At 42.0% G+C, this 25,471-nt stretch overlaps 2 protein-coding genes and 1 long non-coding RNA gene across 5 annotated transcripts in view; 2 read left to right on the forward strand and 1 right to left on the reverse strand.

The window, feature by feature from the left end:
- UBTF (upstream binding transcription factor) overlaps positions 1–25,471 on the reverse strand; it is a 67,633-nt gene that overhangs the window by 33,646 nt on the left and 8,516 nt on the right. For all 3 annotated transcript variants that reach the window (XM_068102738.2, XM_068102739.2, XM_068102740.2), the window contains 5 exons: positions 10,442–10,546; positions 10,129–10,304; positions 8,619–8,702; positions 4,056–4,211; positions 3,893–3,957 (listed from right to left, as the gene is read on the reverse strand). In XM_068102738.2, the coding sequence (XP_067958839.1) occupies positions 3,893–3,957; positions 4,056–4,211; positions 8,619–8,702; positions 10,129–10,304; positions 10,442–10,546 (586 nt within the window). The remainder of the gene's footprint in view (positions 1–3,892; positions 3,958–4,055; positions 4,212–8,618; positions 8,703–10,128; positions 10,305–10,441; positions 10,547–25,471) is intronic.
- LOC144892849 (uncharacterized) lies at positions 17,863–19,304 on the forward strand. The gene is made up of 2 exons (XM_078781177.1): positions 17,863–18,172; positions 18,311–19,304. Exons 1-2 carry the CDS (start codon positions 17,876–17,878, stop codon positions 19,157–19,159), a joined length of 1,146 nt encoding a protein of 381 aa, XP_078637303.1. The 5' UTR covers positions 17,863–17,875; the 3' UTR covers positions 19,160–19,304.
- The window catches only part of LOC137417024 (uncharacterized), a 44,006-nt gene continuing 41,375 nt past the window's right edge, over positions 22,841–25,471 (forward strand). The window contains exon 1 of the long non-coding RNA XR_010982372.1: positions 22,841–22,917. This is a non-coding gene — a long non-coding RNA (uncharacterized LOC137417024). The remainder of the gene's footprint in view (positions 22,918–25,471) is intronic.

Here is a 25,471-nt window from a genome sequence, read left to right on the forward strand (position 1 = left end):
CCGAGCTCCGAGGCGAGGGTATCGATATCGAGCAGCGTCTGACGCTGCGTTGGGAAACCCATCTGGCGAAAGGAATTACCCCTTGACACATCAAGTTGCCGTGGGTTCGTGCACGGAACCAAGCGTCCTACACAGTTCGCCTCACCGTCTACAAGGACGCGTACGGGTCGCACCTTGGGCCTCGCGCGCTGGACAAGCCACGCGTTGCTTTGCCCGCGTTGCTTGGCAAGGAGGTGCGCGCTGCAACCGTTGTTCCCGGTACGTGACGTGCACGTTTGGGAGCACGTCAGCCAGGAGTTCGTTCAACCGCCCGTGTGCGGAGAAGCCGACCATCATCTTGGTCAGGAGGGGCCCAGAGACATTGTGAGGGACAGAGACCAAAGGGGTCGTGAGTACCCAAGGGGTCGGGAGTGGGGAAAGGGGACACACATATATAAGATGGCCATCTTAATCATATTGGTGATTGATTGTTGATTGTGGATTGTTGATGGTTGTTGATTGTTGATTCCTTGGGGGAATATATTATTGATTACTCTGGATCCTTGGTGTGGGGTTTCTTATTGACTGGAATTCATATTGATTGCGTTACGAAAGCGTATAAATCATATATCTTTCTGGCGGGGTGCCTCCCACGGTCCGGGGGTCACCGAGACCAGGTAGTTACCGGGAGGACCACGTAACAATAGACAGGTGTGTGCCTTTCCAAATCATGTCCAATCAATTGAATTTACCACAGGTGGACTCCAATCAAGGTGGAGAAACATCTCAAAGATGATCAAGAGAAATGGGAGGCACCTGAGCTAAATTTCAAGTGTCATAGCAAAGGGTATGAATACTTATGTCAATGTGATATTTCAGTTTTTTCTTTTTAATAAATTTGCAAAACTTTCTAAAATCCTGTTTTCTCTTTGTCATTCTGGGGTATTGAGTGTAGATTGATGAGGGAAAAATGAATTTAAACGATTTCAGCATAAGGCTGCAACATAACAAAATGTGAAAAAAGTGAAGGGGTCTGAATACTTTCTGAATGCACTGTATACTCGTGTGTGTATGTGTGTGTGTGTATATATATATATATATATATATATATATATATATATATATATATATATATATATATATATATATATATATATATATATATATATATATATACACACCTTCGTTGAGGGAGGAGGGGAATCCTGGAGGTGTCCTGGCTCCCGATTGGTGGAGACAGTGTTACTCCTCCCCACAAGCTCCCCCGAAGAAACTTTCATCTGGTTGGTGGGTTTATGAACCTGGACAACATGTTGTGCCTTGGAGCCTGGTGCATTATCCCTTATGAGTGGAGGACCTATCTTTCCTTTCCCCAATCCAAAAAGACATAATAACCCGAAATAAGGGAAATGGACTAAGATAATGGTCTCCAATGAAATAACTATTCTAAGGGACCTGTATGGTGGTTGCCATTACTTTTTAGTGGTTTCCCAAAACCGCAATATATATATATATTTTCTTTGTATCGGCATTTATTTAAATAAACCTGTTATTTTTGGACATTTTAAATCTGTTTTCGTTTGAGTTATTTTTTGCAGGTTTGAGGACTGCCGGGGGGATCCGTGAAGGTAAGCGCTCCGGTCCCCCCCCCCCCCCTCCCTCTTGCTTGCTCCCCCACACGTATTCTCTGCTATATTTTTGAACTGAACACTTCGGAGTTGAAGCTCGTTTGGCCTTCCGTGCTACCCGAAGGTGTTCACCAAGGGTAGTCACGCGACAATATGTATATATATCGTTTTTAACCCCATCACTCAACGGTGAAGAATGACAAATAATTCTTATTTGGATCCACATCTGGGTCTTAATCAAAATCGAATAATTTCTTCCTCGTCACACTGCCAACCTGTCCATTAAGTTTCGTCCAAATCCATCCACAACTTTTTGAGATAGCTTGCTCACAGATGAACACAGACAGACCGGGCTGAAAACATAAGCTCTGTCCACCTTCAATGGTAGAGGTAATGACTTTGCCACAAATACGTGTCAAAATATTCAATCGTGTACCTGGTACATTTTAAATAATGACCACGGAGCATATCGTTATGGAAAATCAAACGCAAATGCCTTGTAGGATATTCCATGCCTCAACGTTGTTGGTAAGTTCACTCATCTTGGAAGTGTGGTTTGCAACAATGCCACGATAGACTAAAAGATCCACGCCCGCATCAACAAAGCCTGATCCACATCTGGACTTTCCGTGACAGTGTGTGGAAACAGAATGGCATCAAACTGGACACAAAACTCAAGGTAGAAAGCCATACTCCTGACCTTACAAGGCAGAGACACTACCTCTGCTACGGCCAACACATTAGTGCCCTGGAGAAATTTCACCAACGCCATATTGGGTCCACCATGAAGATCAGTTGGTAGGACCGAGTCTATGAGGTGTTGTGCCAAGCCAAGGCCAGCAGCCTGAAAGCCTGATAAGATACAGCTGAGAGATGAGTCAAAGTTTGGACAGACGAGTCAAAGTTTCAGTTATTTGGATGTACTCCGAGACAGCATGTGAGACGAGACACTGAAACTTCTATAAAGAGCCTTGCTTGAAGCCAACACTTAAACATGGACGAGGTTCAATTCAAGTCTGGTGTGCATGTCCTCAAGTGGTGTTGGAAAATTGGTGAAAATTTATGGTATATTCACTGCAGGACGGTACAAACAAATGCTAATCCACCATGCTATCCCCAATGGTACAAGACTTATTGGTCCAAAGCTCATTTTACAGCAAGACAATGATCCAGCCAACTCAGCTGGAATAATTAAAACTTATTTGCAAATAAAAGAGGAAGCTGCAGTCCTTCAATGTATAGAATGGCCCCCTCAAAAGCCCAGATCTCAATATAATTGGAAATTTGAATAAAGAATCCCAGCAACTTGGATCATCTTCAGAAGGAGAGTGCAACACGTGAGAGACCTGCCTGTCATGTGAGGTTAATATGGCACAAAAGACTGCAAGTCGGGATGGGAGATGACACGTGATGGTGGTGCAACACTTGCTTGAGCCCTGCAGGAAAGAGTGTGAAATAACAGTGGTTCCTCAGACGGGAGAAGCGAGGAACAAAAGGGTTGAAATGTGCGCTCAGCCGGGATTTTGGAGTTAACCAAGAGGGTGTTACAAGAAGAATTCCCATTCGTTTGACGACCCTTCGAGAGCAAACTGGGTGAGACTGAGATTTTCCAGCCTAGAAGGACAAGTTGTATTTATCAGAACAGCATCTAATGCATCATCAATTACAGATCAGCAGACGTTGACACAGCTGCCTGTCAGTGTCTTTGAGTATTGTACGACAGTGTGGAGTCATCTGCAAAAAGGAAGAGAAGGTTGTCCAGAGTAGAGTGGTCGGTTATCTCGACGAGAAACAAGTCTTGGTCAACACCCCGTTTGGAGCATTCCAGTTTCTAATGGGAGAGGTGAGGTACAGGTCAAATCAATAGCAACATGTTGACTGCAAGAGTGGAGAAAGTCAGAAAGCCAGGTATGAAGGTGGGCTTGCAGGAAGCAGTGCAGAATAATGCAAATTGTTTCTATTGCCCAAGATGTGTCCAGGGAGACTGGCCCGTCATCCTGTCTGAGATTTAGGGCCTCGGAACATTGCTGAGAAAGACGCAGCACGTTCAGAAATTGTGGAGATGGTTTTGCCTTGAGGTCCAAAATGATCCCATTTCCATTTTGAAAAGGTTTATGCTATTTTTCAACCGGCAAGTGAAGTGAAAGTTTGATAATTCTCAGAGATCTGGTGATTCTCAGTTTTTGAAGTTTTAGAACCTCAAACTTTTAAGCAATGTGTCTCGGTAGGGTGGGAAGCAGAAAGGAGAAATCACTTATTATGGGTATTTTTTGGCTAACACTTACCAGAATTTGATCATAGCTTTATCAAATGATTCTTTCTCCTGCCTGTATTCCTCAATGTACTTCACCTGGGGAAAAGAAAGAAAGAGAAAAAAAAAACCCCCAGAGATTAATCACAATTTTACAGGCAGGTTTAAAACTAGCCTGTAAATGTTAAACACGTTACCCTTTTCCGTTCAGGCATGTCCTTGTAGGTTTGGGACAGCATGCGAGTCAAGTCCAGGTTGTTGAGTTGTGGGTGAATTTTGGCAAACTTCTTGCGTTTCAGCAGGTAGAATCGCAGATATGGCGTAAGTGGTTTTTTGGGAAAATCTGGGTGATTCTGCAAAAACAAAGAGTACACTCGTAAGATTCAGGATGGTGGGAATTTTTCTCACCATATTGTCGTCATCTTATTTCAGTTAATAAGTATTTCATAAACTTACAGAAACCCTTACCAAAAAACTCCCAACCTTTTTTGTTCGTGATATGGTGGTGGGCTGTTGGGCCATCTATCATCGATGACACTGGGACCAACAACTCTTCCTCTCAAGAGCAACTATGGCATTTATGGAAGGCTTTCAATCTCTGGAACATTTTTCAAATCAATCCTTCAGTGCCACTGCCAGTGTTTTGCTATTTGTGGCTGCCTTTTATTATTCGACAATGGAACCTCTCTCCCATAGAACCAACTTCCTCCAACGAGCACTCCCCACACATTCCACTTTATATATGGCTCCAAGAGATGCTATGATTTTTAAACATCTGGAGGGGTATTAGCACCCCAGCCATGTGAAATAGTCTGTGGTGTTCCCCCTTCACCTACTCTCCCAAACTACTTCTCCTGGGTAATCGTGGTGTGAATATAACACATCTGAAGGAGCTTCATGTACGTCGCGCCATGAGCCATTTATCCAAAACGCGCCATTTATCCAAAACAGCTGGCCTTTGACAAACTTTTCCCTGTCTGTGCCATTGCTGTATTGCTGGTTCGGTTACACACATTTTTTTATTTTTTTGGGGGTTTTGCAAGTCTCAAACTTCTTAAAGGAGTTATGTAGCACACATGATAAGTCATGGCATTTTGTATCTAAAAAGCAGGACAGGTCACCACTTAATCGCAAAGTGCTGTCGGTTAGGGTAAGAAATTGCAACTTGGCCAGGGTGCTGGCAAACAATGGCCTACTTTGGCATAAAACACCGAAGGGTTTTTAGGAATACTAGGTGAGATACCCAGCTTAAGCTCCCACCGGATCACCGTGAATGCTTGGCTTGGCAATGAATGAATGATGCCCCACCCTGCCTGCACAACACCAGGGTAATGGTGTGAGGTCAGGTCTGGAATTGCATCCATACTAGACGGCTCAAAGTCAAGTATGATACACCTCTGTGCAATTCTGTCGTTCAGTCAAAATGGAGAAACCAGAACTCTGAGCTGTGATAAGGGCATAACCTGCATAAGAAAGGCGAAGGAAACCGACCTGAGGTGTGCTGCTTCTCCCAGACAACAACTCTCCATTCACAGCCCAATTTTCGGTGTCAATTGCTGCGAACAGTGGGTACAAACTTGTCCCACACCAATGCTACCCACCCCACTCACCAGGTCTAATCCTGTCCAACTTCTATTTGTTCCCTCAACTGAAAGAAGCTCTGCGGGGGGAACAAATATGCAAATGACAATGTAGTATCATTGGCTGAGGGCACGGCTCTGGCACTGATGCAATGCCTCCTGTAGGTAGGCGAGGGCAGAATTTGTAATTTGGCCAGGGTGCCGACGATAGCTCCCCTACTCTTCAGGAAGGATACTGAGATATCTAACGATAAGATATCTAACATCCACAGACGGGACACCAAGTTTAACATCCATCGGAGGGATGGCACCCACATTGATGAATTACCCTGCCTGTGAAACACCGGGATGACTGTTTACAGCTGGGTCGGGATTCAAACCCAGGCTAGACAGGCTAGACAGGCTAGAGGCGAGTGTGCGAACCTCTTAAGCCATCCTGTCAGCCTAACAATGCTGTGATGGCAGCTGCAGAGGACTTCCTCGTGGGGCATGAGAAAGAGTTCTACAGAATGGGCATAGCCAAGCAAGAGGATCAATAGATAAAGTGCATTATCGTGAGAGATTATGTGGAGAAAAAGTGAAATCTGTTTTCCTTGTCGGGCCACAGTCAAACTGATCACCCCAAGTAATTTCTGGAAGCCACTCAAGTATTGATCTCTTCAATCACATATTTAATTTAACATATCGAAAGTATGACAGTCGCCACTTTAACAACTTCATCCCGCACAACTATCAGGGACTCTTCGTGGTGGTTGTACCCCCAATGCAAGTCCAAGTCAAATCCTCCCCGATTCTTCCTTGATGCTTGGACCCTTCAGGGCAGTGAGTTCACGGTCAGAGTGCCAATCTGTCCCCCTGGACCGGCCCTTTCCCCCTTGTCCTTGTCACTTTCTCTCAAACTCCGTCGTGGCCCTGACTGTGTGAAGGTACACCATCCTGGATGTGGGGGATCTCTGGGTCGCTCCTGGGAGATCGACCGGCTGTCTCCATGCCGCATGCTTGTTTGAGAGAACTTTCCCAAGCTGTACAACAACTTGATCCCCGTCTCCCTCCTTTCGCACAAAAACTACATCTTGAAGAAGAATTTCTGGTAAACCACTGCTTTTATTGAGCTTACTCTTTCTAAACTCTCCATACAGTCACTGTAGCCATTCAAGAACAAGTATATTTAAACAAATAGTGCAGGGATGGGGAAAAAAGGACCAGCAATGCACATGACATCAGTGTATTCATCATAATCAGGTTGTTTGTAAAATAACTCTACTTAAAAAAAGAAAAAAAAGAATTGAGATTATGGATCACAGTGATTGGTCAAATTGACTCCCCGGTGCAATTACTCACTTTAAATCACCCAGAAGAATCGACCATGGAAGCAGAACACAAACTAGAACGGCACTCAGTAGAGAGCATACCTCCACCTGGTTGGCCATATCACTCAATGGTGAAGAATCACTTAAAAAATTAAACAATTCTCATATCCGAATCCATATTCAGATCTTCATCAAAATCGAATCGAATCGTCCTTGTCAGACACACAACCTGTCCACCAAGTTTCGTCAAAATCCATCCATAACTTTTTGAGATATCCTGCTACGTATCGTTTATGGCCCTATCTCACAATGGTGAAGAATCACTTAAAAAATTCGAGCAGCCAGAACCCGAATCCGGATCTTCACCAAAATCTAATCATTTCGTCCTTGTCACATACGCTACATCTCAGCCAAATTTCGTCTGAATCTGTCCACTACTTTTTGAGATATGTTGTTCACAAACAAACAAACGGACAAACAGACGGATGAAAACATAACCTCCATCCACCTTCGGTGGTGGAGGGAATAAACTGTTTTGGTGCAACAATTGGGAACTGCATATTCTAAATTGGTTTAACTGCGCTGAGATCTGATCTCGAGGGTAAGCGAAGAAGGGTGAATGCTGTCTGTCTCTGAATATGTGTTCTGGGGATACCAGGAATCACACCTGCTATGGATTATTAGTTTTCATCATAATATAGGACTACGTGGTGCACTGCAAAAGTAATTCATTATGACTGAGCATTACATTAATTGTGGTTGAAAAGTTTCATTCCCTCCGCCACTAAAGGTGGATGGAGGTTATGTTTTCACCCCTGTCTGTTTGTCCGTTTGTTTGTGAACAAAATATCTCAAAAAGTTGTGGGCGGATTCGGACGAAATTTGGCTAACAACAACAACAACAACAACAACAGGCATTTTAAGGCCATTTTCCCTGCAAGAGCGGGGGTTAGCCTTGCGGTCCCCATGACAATCTTCTCCAAATTGTCATGGCTCTATTTTTGAAGCAATGTTTTTATGGCCAGATGCCCTTCCTGACGCCAACCCTTTGAGTCGCCTCTAACGACACGCAGGGATACGGTGTACCTATTCTAAACCGGGGCTAAGATTGAGCGTATGTCACAAGGACGAAATGATTAGATTTGGGTGAAGATCCGGTTTCGGATCCGGCTACTAGAATTTTTTAAGTGATTCTTCACCATTCGGAGATGGGGCCAAAAACGATACATAGCAGGATATCTCAAAAAGTTAGGGATGGATTTGGACGAAACTTGTTGGACAAGTTGTGTGTGTGACAAGGAAGAATCGATTCGATTTTGGTGAAGATCCGGATCTTCCAGCTAGTAGAATCTTTTAATCGATTCTTCACCATTGAGTGATATGGCCAAAAGCGATATATAGCAGGATATCTCAAAAAGTTGTGGATGTACTTGGACGAAACTTGGTGGAGAAGTTGTGTGTGTGAAAAGGACTAATCTTTTCAATTTTGGTGAAGATCTGAATATGGATTCGGCTACAATTATTATTTAATTTTTAAGTGATTCTTCACCATTGAGAGATCGGGTGAAAAGCAATATATAACATGATAATTAATAAAAGTTAAGAAGGAGTTATGCATAAACTTGGTGGATGAGTTGGGTCGGTGACAAGAACAAGCAGATTAGATTTTGGTTCAGGTCAGAATCCAGATCCGGCCTGTCAGTGGGATACAAAACGTAAACTGTTCACCAGGCGGAGGTATGCTCTCTACTGAGCGTCGTTCTAGTTTGCACTGCAATGGGCTCCATGAAATCAACTTGGCTTGGCATTTTCATCAAGTGAAAAGGCAATGTTGTAATCAGCAATAATAAAATAAAGTCCTTAAACACACCTGTATCTTCATTCCTTTGTAAGGGTTCTTCAAATACTCCTTTGCATCAAAAAGAAGTTCAGACAAAGTACGAAACTTGCGCACCTGCGCACAGAACAGGGAATGAATACCAGTAACATCGAGAGTCCACCATGGATAAGCCTCTAAGGGGCGTTTCTCAATCACCATCCTGCATAGCAGCTTATCTCCAGAGTTTATCAGCATCACTTCTTGCAGGTAAAGAAATATTTTATACTCTTATTCAATTTTGTTAAGCTACGTATCTGCATGTTTTTCATCATCTCGAGATATCGGAAGCCCCGAGCCAGCAAATTTGAATGTGCCGTTAAGTAACGTACATCATTTGTTTGTATGCAGCACAAGGCTACGGAGTAGCATCATTCATTGAGGGTGCAGCTGTGCTGTTGATGCAATGCCTTCTGTCTGCTGGTTAGGGCAGGAATTTGTAATTTGCTCATAGTGTTGGTGATATCTCGCCTACTCTTTGTGAAGGACACCATGGAATCTAATGTCCACGAACGAATGCTGCCAGACGGGACGCCCGTTTAACATCCATCCGAGGGATGGCACACTTTGATGAATCATCCTGCCAGTAAAACACCGGTATGACAGTTAGTGGCAAAAATGAATGGAGTGCTTTAAATGTTATCTAAAACTATAAATGTTGATTTGTCTGTTACCTATACACTCCTGTGCCCCTGGACAGATTTGGACTAAATTTGCCAGAGGCAAAAGGTTATACCAGCAAAGTTTAAGCAGGGTTAGCGGCTCCCTTGGCCGCCGGGAATAATGATGGGGTATACTTCCTCGCTGTTGCGGATGGTTTGAATAGCGCCATCTTTGGTGAAGTTGAGCGCTACAGGATGGATTGAATTTCTCCAAACAATTGCTCCCTCTCTATGAAAAAGGATCTACATAGCTCCCTCTCTATGAATTCGGAATAGTCAGTCCACTGTATATGCAATTTCAAGGTTCATGACAGTGATAACAAATACAAGGGAAAATAACAGCAGGAGATTTAAAAAAAAAAAAAAAAAAAAAAAAAAAAAAAGAGGACACAGGATCCATCATGACAAAAAGAAAAGATTATATAATCTCACAAAGGTCTAAGACTCACCAACCACTGTTCCCCCACCCCCTCACCCCATAGCCGCTTCCGTGTTAGATTCGGCACGCACTCTTCACACATAAATGTGCAACTGAGAAAGACGTGTTGCGGCCGCTTCCGTTTTGCAGAATTCAAAATCTTTTTTCAAAATGGGCGCCATGTACTGTTTAGATTTTGATGATTTGCGTGTGATATGATTCAATGGATGTTTAGATGAATCGTTTAAAATAAAAAAAGCCTTCAATTTCTGATATTTTGCCTTTTCATTTGGGCCTCCCAATTGAAGCCCCGCCCATTGGGCGGGTACCGTTGCTAGTATACATCGTAAGTAAAACGTTTTCAAACTATATACACTTGCGAAATGAAAAAAATTAATATACAGACATGCAGGACACAGCAAACCTTTGTGGAAAGCTGGGACCAGCGCTGTCGGCAGGTCTGGGAAGTGAAATCGCCAATCTTCAATTTCTCCCAATCCATGTTATGCTCTGTCGTCTTGTACCTAAAGTTATCATTTTCTGGAAGCAGGGCTTTCATCTGGTCCAGCAGCAAAAACAAATGCTCTTTGGTCCAAGGGTCTGCAGACAAAAGTACAAATTATAATCAGAAGGCTCTCTCATAGTTAAATCAGAAATGAAGCAGACACCTTTGAGCCACTCAAAACACCGAATAATGCGACAAGAAAATTCCTCCACTCAAATAAATAAAACCTCACCAGGCTCCTCCTTGACTGGAACATTTTGAGCTGTACCCCCAGCCTTGTCCTGTGCTTCTCCATTCATTGTGGGACTACACAAGCCGTTCCTCTGCACGTCAGTACCTGGCACACAAAAAACAGTTGGTTGAATTGGTAACAAAATAAGGAGGAGTGAGTTGGTAGTGAGAGGGTGTGAAAGATCACAAGAGACCAAGTATTTGAATCTGTAAATCGTTAAGGGTTTTCGTTAAATGTATTTTTTACAATTACATATGTAATTGGTGCAATAATGTATCTGAATCATCAGTATGTATCTGAATCATCAGAATAATATCAGTTTCTGAATGAAGCCGATGATCATACAATTGGTCAATTAATAATTTAATTACTCGCATGACTGGAAAATTGTACTGCCAATGATGGCCAATACAGACAGGAAATTATTAATTGTAACAAAAAAGTAAATGAAGCAGCTAAACTAAGCAGTAATATAATGAGGAATCGCATAATCTTCTTCCCATTTCGTCGGTTTCATCGACCCCATTTTCGTTTCACGTAGGCCTCAGACCCCATTTTCGTTTCACGTGGGCCTCAGACCCCATTTTCGTTTTCACTTAGGTTTCAGACCCCATTTTCATTTTCACGTCGGTTTCAGACGCCATTTTCAATTTTCACATCGGTTTCAGACGCCATTTTTGTTTTCACGTCGGTTTCAGACGCCATTTTTGTTTTCACTTAGGTTTCAGACGCCATTTTTGTTTTCACTTCGGTTTCCTAGATCCCAATTTTGTTCTCGCTTAGGTTTCATCGACCCCATTTTTTGTATTTGCTTAGGTTTCATAAACCCCATTTTTGTATTCGCTTAGGTTTCATAAACCACATTTTTGTATTCGCTTCAGTTTCATCGACCCCATTTTTGTATTCGCTTAGGTTTCATCGACCCCATTTTTTGTATTCACTTAGGTTTCATCGACCCTAATTTTGTTTTCACTTGGGTTTCATCGACCCCAATTTTGTTTTCCCTTAGGTTTCATCGACCCCATTTTTGTATTCACTTAGGTTTCATCGACCCCATTTATGTATTCACTTAGGTTTCAACGACCCCATTTTTGTATTCGCTTAGGTTTCATCGATCCTAATTTTGTTTTCACTTACGTTTTATTGACCCCATTTTTGTTTTTGCTTAAGTTTCATCAACCCCAAATTTGTTTTTACTTACGTTTCATCGACCCCATTTTTGTATTCCCTTACGTTTCATCGACCCCATTTTTGTATTCACTTAGGGTTCATCGACCCCAATTTTGTTTTCCCTTAGATTTCATTGACCCCATTTTTGTTTTCGCTTAGGTTTCATCGACCCCAATTTTGTTTTCCCTTAGGTTTCATTGACCCCATTTTTGTTTTCACTTTGGTTTCATCGACCCCATTTATGTTTTTGAGTCGGTTTCATTGACACCATTTTTGTTTTCATGTCGGTTTCATACCAAAATTTGTTTTCGTGTCGATTGCATAGACCCCAATTTTGTTTTCGTGTCGATTTCATCGACCCATTTTTGCTTTCACGTCGGTTTCAGACCCAAATTTTGTTTTCGTGTCGGTTTCATCGACCCCATTTTTGTATTCACTTCGGTTTCATCGACCCCATTTTTGTTTTCATGTCGGTTTCAGCGATCCCAATTTTGTTTTCATGTCGGTTTCATCGACCCCATTTTTGTTTTCATGTCGGTTTCATCGACACCATTTTTATATCGATTTTATTGTTTATTTTTAATTACAGACTGTGGTATCTCATTTTACACTCTTGGAAAAGAAAGCCTTCTACATCATTTTAGTGTTTCAAATACCAATTAAGATTCATGAAAATTAGAAGCATAAAGTTGGAATTCAGTCAATGTACCAGAAAAAAGTTGACTTTTTTAAATTTTTTTTAAAGATTGAAAGCCTGAGATATTTCAGATCCATAAGTTAATTAATGCAATAACATACCACAAATGAAACGCTCCCTGAATTGATTTCCTAATAATTTCCTAATTTAATAAATTTCCTAATAATAATAATTAATAATAATTTCCTAATTGATTTCGAAATGATCCCCGAAACACTAAAACGACAGTATATATCCGCATCTGAGTTTGACAATGAAAAGTAGAGCTGACTGTAATGAACTGGCTCTCCAATACACGTGAAAACAAGCGTTACGCCTAGGTCCCCCGTCGTTGAAGTGATGCGAGTTGACAAAGTGGAAGACGCAAGGCGGCCATCTTGGATTTGACGTGGCGACCCAATTTTCAATAGTGTTCTTCCTTATGCCTAGATACACCCACACACCAGATTATAAGTTGGTACTTCCCTTATTTTTCAAGATATTCTGCTCACAAGGTTCAGACATACATGGTGTCAGACATACATGGGGGTGGCCATCTTGGATTTTGACGTGGCGACCCAATTTTCAATAGCTTTCTTCCTTATGCCTAGATACACCCACACACCAGATTAGAAGTTGGTACTTCGCTTATTTTTCAAGATATTCTGCTCACAAGGTTCAGACATACATGGCGTCAGACATACGTACATGCCGGCGGCCATCTTGGATTTTGACGTGGGTTGCACCCACACACCAAATTAGAATTCGGTCCTTCGCTTACACACGCATGCACGAACGGACGGAGGGGAAAACCACAGTCCCCCTTTCGCTCCGCGGTGCGACGGGGGACAATTAAGCATATCGCTGCACCCATGCCTGTTTAGTACATGGTGTTATGTAGAATTATTATATGTAAGTGCAAAATTTGCTACACTAGTGGAACCAATGTTTTTTTGCATCTATATACCCTTGGCAACAAGACCTGAGTTGGTTCCATTTTTTTCAATGGCGTCTTCGGCGGCCATTTTGAATTTCAAAATGGCCACCGTTTTTTGCAATTTTGTATGTATTCTAATTTCTACAGTCTTAAACTACACATAGATAACTATAATTACAATAATGAAAGAAATATGAACATTTGCTTTATTCTTTTTTATCTTACAGGTATTCATAGACAAGTTGGATTTCAGCTTCACCGCCGCATAATGTCATCGTTTGAAGAGCCGCCTTCTAAGAAGCAATGCACAAGTTACGAACTTTGTGTATTCTGCCAAGAGAGAACTCCTGAACCTTTGGTTGACGTTGCTCATGCCAATTTCAAATGTGCTTCATATGAAACATTTCTTAGCAGCTTACACAAAAGAGTGCAACTTGGCAACTTTGATACCAAGGACATAGATCCAATCACCTGGAATAGACTGCTGGCAGGAGACTTCGCACTAAAGAAAAGGGATGTGCCATTCACAGGTGTCGGCATAGATCAAGGACAAGAGTTCCTGAATAAAGTTCTCAAAGGGGATGGTGGACTAAAAGGAATCACCAATAAGCCTGCAACTCTCCTGAAATAGTCTTTGTGCCCCAGAGTTAGCAAGACTGGCCATGGAGTCTGAGATGATGATTGGTATGTCAAAAGAAGCCAGTGCTCGTCATCATCACCTGACGTCAGCGAAATTCAATCAACGGGAACAGAGTGTAAATCAGTTATTGGCAACATTGAAGGATTGTAATCCATTTGCTGACAAATCAGCTAAGTTGTACAATTTGATGACAAGACAGGTGGTGCCTGAGAACATTGAGAAGGACATACTGAACATGGAGGTCCGTGGACAGCAAGCATTCAAATCCTTTGTTGAACAGCGCATATGTGGATCAACAAACCTATGGGACCGCATGACCAAACTTAAGTATCTCAACTGGGATGACATGTGCAAAACCCTCAAACTGAGAGGAACTAAGGGGGAAGTTGAATTGAAAGCAACAAACACACCGTTTGCCAGATTGCTAATGATAGCAAAGTCAAGTCGTGAAATCGACCTTCAAGATGTTATCTCAAATTACGAATTCACCGCCATCAATTCAACTCTTATGAAAACTGATGGGTCGCTGATAACTTCAGACAGTAAAAGTGATCTGATACATGTGTTAGAAAGCTTGGCAACAGAAAAAGAAACCAACAGAGAGAACAATACTGATTCACACTTGAACACTTTCGTGGTCGTTGATGGCATGTCAGTAGTTCATGAAGTAATGTCTGCAATTTCACCAAAAACATGTAAAGATGTGGGAGATGTCTTTACTAAGGCTATAGAAAGCAGATGCAAAAACTATGAAGGTTGCCGTGTGATCTTTGATAATTATGTTAGACATAACTCAATCAAAGATATAATCAGACGTCGCAAGTTAGGAGTTCAATCATCAGGGATGGCCTACATTGTTGCTGACACAACCCCCATCAAAGATCCAAAGCTATTCCTGGCTAACAATGAAACTAAGGATTCCCTCACAGTCTACTTGGCGGACAAAGTCTTGCAGCTGAAGTTTCCAGTGGTCACGGTAACACGTCTGCATGTAAGAAGCAACATGGACGATATTCAGCCATCAACAGGCGTTAGTACACAAGAAGAAGCAGACACTCTAATCATTCTTCATGCAGCTGAGATCTCTGCAGCTGGAAAGAATGTGCATATCATGACCCAAGACACAGATGTTATGGTACTTGCTCTACAGAGACTCACAGTTCTTGGTCCTCAGACAACCATGCTTATGGGAACAGGTGACAAAAGACGAAAGGTGTCACTGAAACCAATATATGACCGTCTTGGTACATCAAAAGCTGCAGCACTTCCTGGATTTCACTGTATAACAGGATGTGACACCTGTGGTCATATTAGAGGTATAGGCAAAAAGACTGCCTTCAAGTACGTTTCAAGTAGGAAGACTAGGTCCCCCTGCACCCCCCGGAGATATACTTCTAATCAGTGTTTCTAGATTGGAAAAAATGTGTAGAAAATGACTAGCTATGGCCCCAAGCTGAAAAAATGTCCCACATACCATTTTTATGCAAATTACTGCTGCCATTATCAAAAAAACGATTTTTGACATATCTCAGCCAATATTGCAGATAATTGAAAAATGAAGGTGTCTAGACCCATGTTTTGAAGGGCATAGATCATGATAGAACTATTCATAACATGATTACATGTGTCTATGGTATACTAGTATGCATATTAATGCTGTAATTACAAAATAATCAGTTTTACAAATGATAAGGATACGTTAATACTGCAGATAACTTAACATGGTACATAAGGGGTCTAAACCCAGGTATTTTCAAGGTTAAATGTCAACAAGATGCTCCTGAGTCTTGCATAGGGGCGGGACATTGGCAGTAACATTGGTACCACTCAACTTTTCTTCCCACCATTGACTTTGTATTGCGAGAGATTTTCACTTGCTTATTTAAAGGTTTCTCACCCAGCCCACGTAAAATCTACCAACTCCTGCTGTTAACTCCCAAACATATTTTTTTATGTTATCCAATCACAGTGCAGAAATGACAGACTAGAGATCCAAATTAGTGCTGCTATAGCTGCCATTTTACATTTCCATCCATGTAACATGCGCGCTCGCGCGCTCGTATCAATTGGTAATGTCGCGCGCTCGTATCAATTGGTAACGTTGATGTTATTGAATACCTCAGTTGAAAGTTCAGTCTTCCATTCCATCTGTGTGTTGTTCTTGGTATTCATCCTCCAATCTAGCCAGGTAAGATGCTAACTATAATGTTACTCACACTCTTGACTTCAGTTTCTGCATGAAATCATAAACAGGCAGAATAACAGCTGAGCCAGCTAGCACCATGTTAGCTAACGTTAAAGCTAGCCTCATCTATGTACAGTATGTTCCTAATGTCGGTGTAACTTAAACTTTTGTTAATGCCAAACATGAGACATATCTGTTGACTTCTGTATATGAATTGAACCAGAAAGAGGCACGACAGCTGAGCTAGCTACAGTAACTTAGCACAATGTTTCATTGGCCTAGATAGCTAACGTTAGTGTGGAAGAATTTAGATGTTTTAGCTATTAGCACTTTTGATGCCACTAAACATGGTTTAGTCAGCTAAAAAGTACCCTAGTGTAGAACATGACTCAGAACCTCTGTTACCTCACTGAAAACTCAGAGCCTCCTTTCACAGGCACTTTTAACATCATTCGTGATTTCTTATTTGTCATTTAACAGTGATGGTAGACATCGACAGCAAGCATGCCCAAAAGAAAACGGAGTGTAGAACCTGCAGCCCAAAGCTCTCCTCCTACATGCATCCTTCATGTACCATCCATGTCTGATCATGGGGATTTCACGCCCCTCCGTAAAATTAAAGGATCTGCTTCAGAAAAACTGCAACTGCTTCAAAAGATCCGGGATAGACGTCTCAACCAACCGCATGACTCCCCATGTCGTATGCAATCAGTATGTGATCAGATCCCGGCAACTCTTCCTGATGACCTAGAAAGAGTAGGATATCACAGCAAGTGTTATAAGCACTTTGTCCGCCACTTTCATCGTCTGGGAGATGATACAGAACCAGGGCCATCAACCTCATCATGGCATCACTCTCCTCGTAAACCAGGAGGTTCTGCTGAACCCATCTTCCCGCCAGAGTGTATATTTTGTGAGAAAGTTGAGACCAAAGATGCTCATCGCAATACTGAGAGGCCTACAACCTTCCCATCCTTTAAAAACAAAGAAAATGCATGGGAGCAAATCGAAACACGGGCTGAGAAAATGGGTCTCTATCGACTCCATCGAAAGGTGAAAAACAAAGACCTCTTTGCATGTGAGGCCAAACACCATCCGTCATGTTTTAAAGCTTTCCGCACAGCATTCTACAACTATGAGCGTGCGATTCACAGAGCCGAAGCACCAAAGGAGCAGGCTTGCATGTCAGCCGCCCATGAAAAGGCATTCAACTCAGTACTGGAACACATTCAAACCCAGGTCATCCAGCAGAATAAAGTTCTACAGCTTTCTTCCTTGCGCTTGCTCTATGTCGAGGAACTGAAACTGAATGGATATGAGAACTCAAATTATCGGTCAGAGAAACTACTGAAACGCCTACAGAATGACCCAATCAAGGAGCATATCCACTTCACGAAGGTTGATCATGACAAATGTGATGTCATTTCTTTCTGGCTTGTGCACAGCTCAAACATAACAGTTTCCAATGCTCTCGCACGAGCATTCACACTCGGAAGCACAAACAAGAACCAAAATGTTGCCCTCCAACTTCGCCAGGGTATTCTACAGGCTTTCAGAGAGTGTAAAGACCAACCATGGCCACCAACAGCTGAAGACATGGAGCTCAATCCTGAAGACATCCTACCTCCAGACCTTGTCCGCTTTCTCAGCGTGCTAATGACTGGCAAGGAGGGCATCGAGACAGAAAAGGTGAAGCGTCTGGTCTTCTCCATTGGACAAGATCTGTGCCGTGCAGTGTCAGATGGAAAATGGAAGTTACCAAAGCACATTCTCCTCTGTGTGACTGTAAGGCACCTGTTCCGATATGCTTGCAGGTGCTTGATCAGATGGTGGCCAAGCAGCACTTTCTGTTCTCCACTGACAGTTACCATCCTGAGTCAATCAAAGCGCAGGAAAGGCTGAGGCGGGGCAGCTCAGAGAAGTTCATTCTGGCTGGACCAGCAACCAGGAAGCCATATGACTTCAAAATGTTCCTTGCAAATGACGACAACAAAAAGCAGATGTGCCAGCTTCTTCTGAAAGTGTGGAGTGGACAAGAGGCAGCTACCAGGCTGGAGAGAACAGAGATGGCTGTGCTGATCGTGGAGGGGAAGGCCCACCAACTTGCCTCAACGAATGGCAAGGTAAAATTGAAAGCCCTTCGTGAATGGCGATTCAATTTGTAATTTTTCCTGAAAAAAAGGTGATTACCTGTGATGTTTGTCTAGATCTGAAACTGGCAGTGACTGGTGATTGAAATGCGGTGCCTTTTTGTGTTTCAGGTCGAGGTACGTGAACTCCCCACGATCTACAGCAACCAGGAAGAGACTGATACCAGGGTGGTTCTGTACCTCCATCATGCTGCTACCATCGGATACAAGAACGCTGTAGTCAGAACACCGGACACAGACATCCTCCTGATCCTGCTCCACCATGCCCACAACATCAAGCTGACGGTGTACCTGGATACAGGGTCAGGGAAGCATCGCCAACTTGTCAACGTCTCTGAGCTGGCAGAATCCCTGGGAGAGGACTACTGTGCCACTCTCCTGGGGTACTATGTGTTCAGCGGAGAAGACTGCACCAGTGCCTTCAAAGGGAAGGGAAAAGTCGGGCCCTTGAAAAAGCTGGAGAAGAATCCCAGGTTTCACAGGGCATTCGGTGAACTGGGTGACAACTGGGATGCCAACCCTGAGGTGGAGAGGCAGTTAGAAAAATTCACCTGTGTGATGTACGGCCAGAGTCGCGAGTCATCAGTGGACATTGTCCGTGCCAAGCTGCTACGAAAAATGGTGGGAGAGGACAAGACCCTCACATCCAAGTCCAAGGTTGATCTGGCTCGCCTTCCTCCATGCCAGTCTGCCCTGAAGCCGCACATCCAGCGTGTGAACCACCGCGTAGCATTGTACAAAAGAGCCGATCAACCTATCATCGAAAAGCCAAAACCTTATGAGGAGCAAGGATGGATAAGGACTGATGAAGGACTGTTGAAACCAATGTGGTCCAGTGGTCCCATCCTACCAACCTCACTGGTGGATCTTCTGAACACAGGAGAGCACGAAGAGGAGGAGGAAGAGGAAGGAGAAGAAGAGTTTGACTCTGACGATTTCGATGAAAATGATGATGACTGACTCAGTGTAGAATCACTAATGCTAATGATGTTTATCTAAAACAAGCAAGAGAAGAGTGGTCACATTGAGTGCTAGGACTATTTTGACAGTTGTAATATTTAGAAAAATAAAACTTTGTGTTAACGTCTGTGTAGACGGACCTTAATATGAGTATTATTTCGTAAAACTGTGATTATTTTGTAAATAAAGCACTAATTAGCATACTAGTATACCATAGACACATGTAATCATGTTATGAATAGTTCTATCATGATCTATGCCCTTCAAAACATGGGTCTAGACACCTTCATTTTTCAATTATCTGCAATATTGGCTGAGATATGTCAAAAATCGTTTTTTTGATAATGGCAGCAGTAATTTGCATAAAAATGGTATGTGGGACATTTTTTCAGCTTGGGGCCATAGCTAGTCATTTTCTACACATTTTTTCCAATCTAGAAACACTGATTAGAAGTATATCTCCGGGGGGTGCAGGGGGACCTAGTCTTCCTACTAGACTAAAGGCCTTTAGTAAAGCAACACCAGAAGAACTCACGGCATTGAATCAACTTGGTGCTGAAGAAATGCCATCTGCAAATGTTGCTTCAGGATGTGAGAGGTTTCTCTGCAGGCTCTTGAGCACAAAAAGGGACTTACAGGCCAACACAGCCGGGAAGCTGAGGTGGAAACGCTTCACGAACCAACCCGGGGGGATAGACAAAATACCTCCAACTTCTGGTGTGTGGTATCAACACATCCTCAGGGCGCACATGCAAGCATATATTTGGAACCAAGACCTTGTGGAAAATCCAAATATTCCAGACCCGTTTAAGCTAGGCTGGTCATGTGATGCAGATAACATTCCAATACCTATCCTCTCAGAAATTGCAATAGCTCCCGAATCTGTGGTCGAGCTTGTTAGGTGTGGATGTGGAATAAGCAAATGCTCCAGAAGATGTTCCTGCAGGCGACACAATCTGACATGCACAGAGTCATGTGCATGTGGAGCAGATGAAGAATGTGCCAACGCGGCTGTGCAACAAACTGAGGAACTTGAAAACCCTGATGATGACAACTGGGCATAGATATTACAATGAAGAAAACAAAACTGATATTTACAAAATTATGGACCTTTGAATGTTTGACCATTATCAAAATGTATTGCACTATTGTCTAAAGAGATGATTATACCAGGAACATTATTCAATAAAATTAAAAAAACCACGTTTAGAGGCCATTTTTCCCCGCAAAGCGGGGGTTGGCCTTTTTCGGGCACCATGGTTGTTGTTGTTTTTGTTGGTCCCCTTTTTGAAGCAATGTTTTACGGCCGGATGCCCTTCCTGCCGCCAACCCTTTTTGTCGCCTTTTACGACAAACAGGGAATTACCAGTGAACTGGTACTCAATTTGCCGACCTCGGAAGGATGACAGGCTGAGTCAACCCCCCTGGCGTTAATTCAGCGATCGACCGGGATTCGAACCCAGGATCCTAGGATCCTAAGCTGGCACCCTAGCCGCTAGCCCAACACCAGGGTTTGGAACATTATTCAATGTTACCTTATATTTGAATAGTAGTAGTAACTTTAATATTTGGCAGCCATTTTGAAATTCAAGATGACTAATGATACCTTCCTTTGGGTTGCAGTTTTGTTTGGTATTAACATTAACACACTTTGGCATAGCTTGACAAGACAAATAATAATAAATAAATAATAAAATGTACTTATAATATGCTTTTGCTTGCCTTTGTGCAAATGAAGCAAAGCAAATAATTCAAATGGTGGCCATTTTGAATTTCAAGATGGCTGATATTCCACGAAAGAGTTTTTGTTAACTGGATATTAGTGTTCTAGTAGCTTTTCTGTCCAAAGAATGACACAAATGCCAGAAAAAATGGTCAAAGTGTTTTATGTGAAAAGATACATCTTTCAAAATGAAAATAATGCCAAAATTGGTTCAAATGGCTGCCATTTTGAATTTTAAGATGACTGATATTTCTCAAAAAACGTCTGTTAACTGGATATGTGTTCTGGTGGATTTTCTGTACAAGGAATGACAAAAATGCCAGAAAAAATGGTTAATCAAAGTGTTTTATGTGAAAAGATACATACAAAATTGCACAAAATGGCGGCCATTTTGAAAGTCAAAATGGCCACCAAAGACGCCATTGAAAAAAATGGAACCAACTCAGGTCTTGTTGCCTAGGGTATAAGGATTCCAAAAAACATTGGTTCCACTAGTGTAGGAAATTTTGCACTACAATGACACAACACCAAGTACTAGTTGATGAGTAAATTATTTTAAGCTTCTTAAATTCCCATACTCTCAACTATGAAAACGGTCTGCTAGACAAATGTTAACAACTGCATTACTCCATGGAAGCAACAGCCTGAGGAAACTTGGCATGCTAATCTATTTCAAGTCATTTTGGGTTGATCACATTGTGATATAAAGACTCTCAAGCCAGAAAGGTAAACATGCACCAAAACGCCAACGCGAGCACCTGCAGGTACTTTACTTCTCATGCAAGGCATTTCGTGTAAAGGGACATTTACATTCCATGTCACATCCCTGGATGAGGCAGTAACTCACTCCCAAGTGAAGAACGGAAACGTTCTAATGGAAGGCAGAGGTAAAACCATTTTGATTCCAGCTATTTATTATAATAGACACAATTGTGGTGGATTTAATTGGTGCAGTGTTGAGTGGTGAGCATATTTACAAATTGAAAACATTACATCATGTCTCCCCTTTTTCCTTCTGCTGGTTTAGTCTTTCATCCTTTCCAACAATTACAAATGCACGCCAGCCCTTCATTTCTGAGCCAATGCTCTTCAAATGGAGGTATGTTGGTCCAATACACCCTTGTTATTTCAGTCATCCTGACAAGGAGTCAAAGGTGAAACGAAAAAATGATGCATTTTGTTTAGTCATCCTCTTGTATTTTGAGTGGATACGATGGAATTTGACACAAAGGTGCTTTCAAACTGCCCCGAGAGAGGGTGCATAGAAACATTTTGGATTGGAGTTATTTTTGGCATTATACAGGGGTCAAAGGACAAACATAGTCACACAATGATAGTTTTTGGCTCACTAAGTCTGTAATATAAAATAATTCTCTTTTTTTTAAAGGCCATTTTCCCTGCTAGAGCAGGGGTTAGCCTTGCGGGCCCCATGACAATCATCATGGTTCCCTGCTTGGGGCAATGTTTTTTTATGGCCAGTTGCCCTTCCCGACGCCAACCCTTTAGTCTCCCCTTACGACACGCAGGGTATGGTGTACCTATTCTAAATCAGGGTACACACCGGCAAATTCATCCCAGCAAGCTGGTACTCAATTTGCCGACCTCGGAAGGATGACAGGCCGAGTCAACCCACCTGGCGTTAATTCAACGATTGACCGGGATTCAAACTCAGGATCCTGGGATCCCAAGCCAGCACCCGAACCGCTAAGCCAACACCAGGCTCGGCTTACTAATTTTTAAAAAATCCAGAATTAATCAGTAATATGATGCCTTCAGCACAGCAGTTACAGATTGAAGTACACAGACTGCATTTGCTACTTTTGATTCAACAGCGGATCAAAGGTCAAATTCCGACATGAAACTAATGTTTCTGGCCTATCAAACATTGACATTTAAACCAAACAAGACTCGGTACAGACAATAGCTTGCCACAGCCCCGACAGAATAACACAGGTAGACATTGGTCTCATATTTTATTACCCTCGCCAGAAGGGAGGCCATTGCATTTGGGTCCGTTTTTCTATCTGTACAGAAGGTGAGTATGTCTATTAATTACATACCTTTGAAATTATAATGATAAAGAAAATGGTACATAATGATAATGACTATTATAATGGTACACAATGATGAAAATAATTATAATAATAATAATAGTGATAATATTGACAAGCGTTACGCCTAGGTCCCCCGTCGGTGAAGTGATGTGAGTTGACAAAGTGGAAGACGCAAGGCGGCCATCTTGGGTTTTGACGTGGCGACCCAATTTTCAATAGCGTTCTCCCTTATGCGTAGATACACCCACATACCAGATTAGAAGTTAGTAGTTCGTTTATTTTTCAAGATATTTTGCTCACAAGGTCGAGACATATATATGGTGGCGGCCATCTTGGATTTTGACATGGCGACCCAATTTTCAATGGCGTTCTTCCTTATGCCTAGATACACCCACACACCAGATTAGACGTTGGTACTTCGCTTATTTTTCAAGATATTCCGCTCACAAGGTTCAGACATACATGGCGTCAGACATACATGGCGGCGGCCATGTTGGATTTTGACGTGGTTGCACCCACACACCAAATTAGAATTCGGTCCTTCGCTTACGCACGCACGTACGCACGCAGGGGAAAACCATAGTCCCCCTTTCGCTCCCGCGGTGCGACGGGGGACAAAAATGGTCCATAATCGATGATAATGGCACATAATGATAATAATGACAATAATAGTGATAATAGTACAAAATAATAATGGTGCATAATGATAATGAAGATAATATAGAAAATAATAACGATAGTGATGACATATGATAATGGTACATAATGATGATGATAGAAGATAATAGTACTTTGTCCATTAATTATGTACAAAGTGTGCGCTTGTCCATTAATTATGTACGAAGTGTGACTTTTCCATTAATTATGTACTCACGAAGTGTGAGCTTGTCCATTAAGTATGTACGAACAAATGTGAGTTTATCCATTATGTACTAACTAAATGTGAGTTTGTCCATTAATTAGGTACTAACGAAATGTGAGCCTGTCCATTCATTATGTACTAACGAAGTGTGACTTTGTCCATTAATTATATACAAATGAAATGTGAGTTTGTCCATTAGTTATGTACCAATGAAATGTGAGTTTGTCCATTAATTATGTACTAACGAAGTGTGACTTTATTCATTAATCATGTACTAACGAAGTGTGACTTTGTCCATCAATTATGTACTAACAAAATGTGACTGTCCATTAATTATGTACTAACGAAATGTGAGTTTGTCCATTAATTATGTACTAAGTGCGACTGTTTATTAACAAGCGTTACGCCTAGTTACCCCGTCGGTGAAGTGATGGGAGTTGACAAAGTGTAAGACGCAGAAAACATGGAAGAGTCGATAATATTTGCGAGTGGGTTGGAGCCACACCCACACACCAGATTAGAAGTTAGTAGTTCGTTTGTTTCAAGATATTACGCTCACAAGGTTCAGACATATATGGTGGCGGCCATCTTGGATTTTGACGTGGCGACCCAATTTTCAATAGCGTTCTTCCTTATGCCTAGATACAGTCGCGCACCAGATTAGAAGTGAGTAGTTGGTTTATATGTCAAGATATTTCGCTCACAATGTTCAGACATATATGGTGGTGGCCATCTTGGATTTTGACGTGGCGACCTAATTTTCTATAGGATTCTTCCATATGCCTGGTTGCACCCACACACCAAATTAGAATTTGATCCTTCGCTTACGCACGCACGTCCGCACGCACGCACGGACGGGAAAACCATAGTCCACCTTTCGCTCCGCTGTGCGACGGGGTACAATTATGCACTAACAAAATGTGAGTTTGTCCCTTAATTACATACTAACGAAGTGCGAGCTTGTCCATTAATTATGTACTAACGAAATGTGTTTGTCCATTAATTATATACTCACAAAATGTGAGTTTGCCCATTAATTATGTACTAACGAAATGTGAGATTGTCCATTAATTATGTACTAACGAAATGTGAGTTTGTCCATCGATTATGTACTCATGAAATGGGTGTTTGTCCATCAATTATAAACTTACGAAATGTGCGTTTGTCCCTCAAAATGTGCTACCGAAAAGTGAGTACAATATGTCCATCAATTATGTACTAACAAAATGTGAGTTTGTCCATTAATTATGAAAATACCAAATATGAGCTTGTCCATCAATTATGTACTAACGAAATGGGAGTACAATATGTCCATCAATTATGTACCAACGAAATGTGAGTTTGTCCATTATGAAAATACCAAATATGAGCTTGTCCATTAATTATGAAAATACAAAATATGAGCTTGGTCATTAATTATGTACCAACGAAATGTGAGTTTGTCCATTAATTATATACTGTTATGTCAGTAGGGTAGCAATATGTAGAGCCAGTTAGATCTGTGTAAGTAGGTATTCGTCTGTCGCGGTAAGGACTCTGACCTGTAATAAGTTCTTCATGTGTAGGCGTTTTGTCGGTTAAGATGTATACCTGTGAGCATACCAGGATGTTCGAGTGATAAGTAGCGTAGGGATTAAAGAGTAGCGCCCCTGTGTGTCCACACCTGGTAGCCA

Source organism: Myxine glutinosa, chromosome 7 (genome assembly GCF_964187855.1).
Source record: "Myxine glutinosa chromosome 7, kmMyxGlut1.1, whole genome shotgun sequence".
Lineage (NCBI taxonomy): Eukaryota > Metazoa > Chordata > Myxini > Myxiniformes > Myxinidae > Myxine > Myxine glutinosa.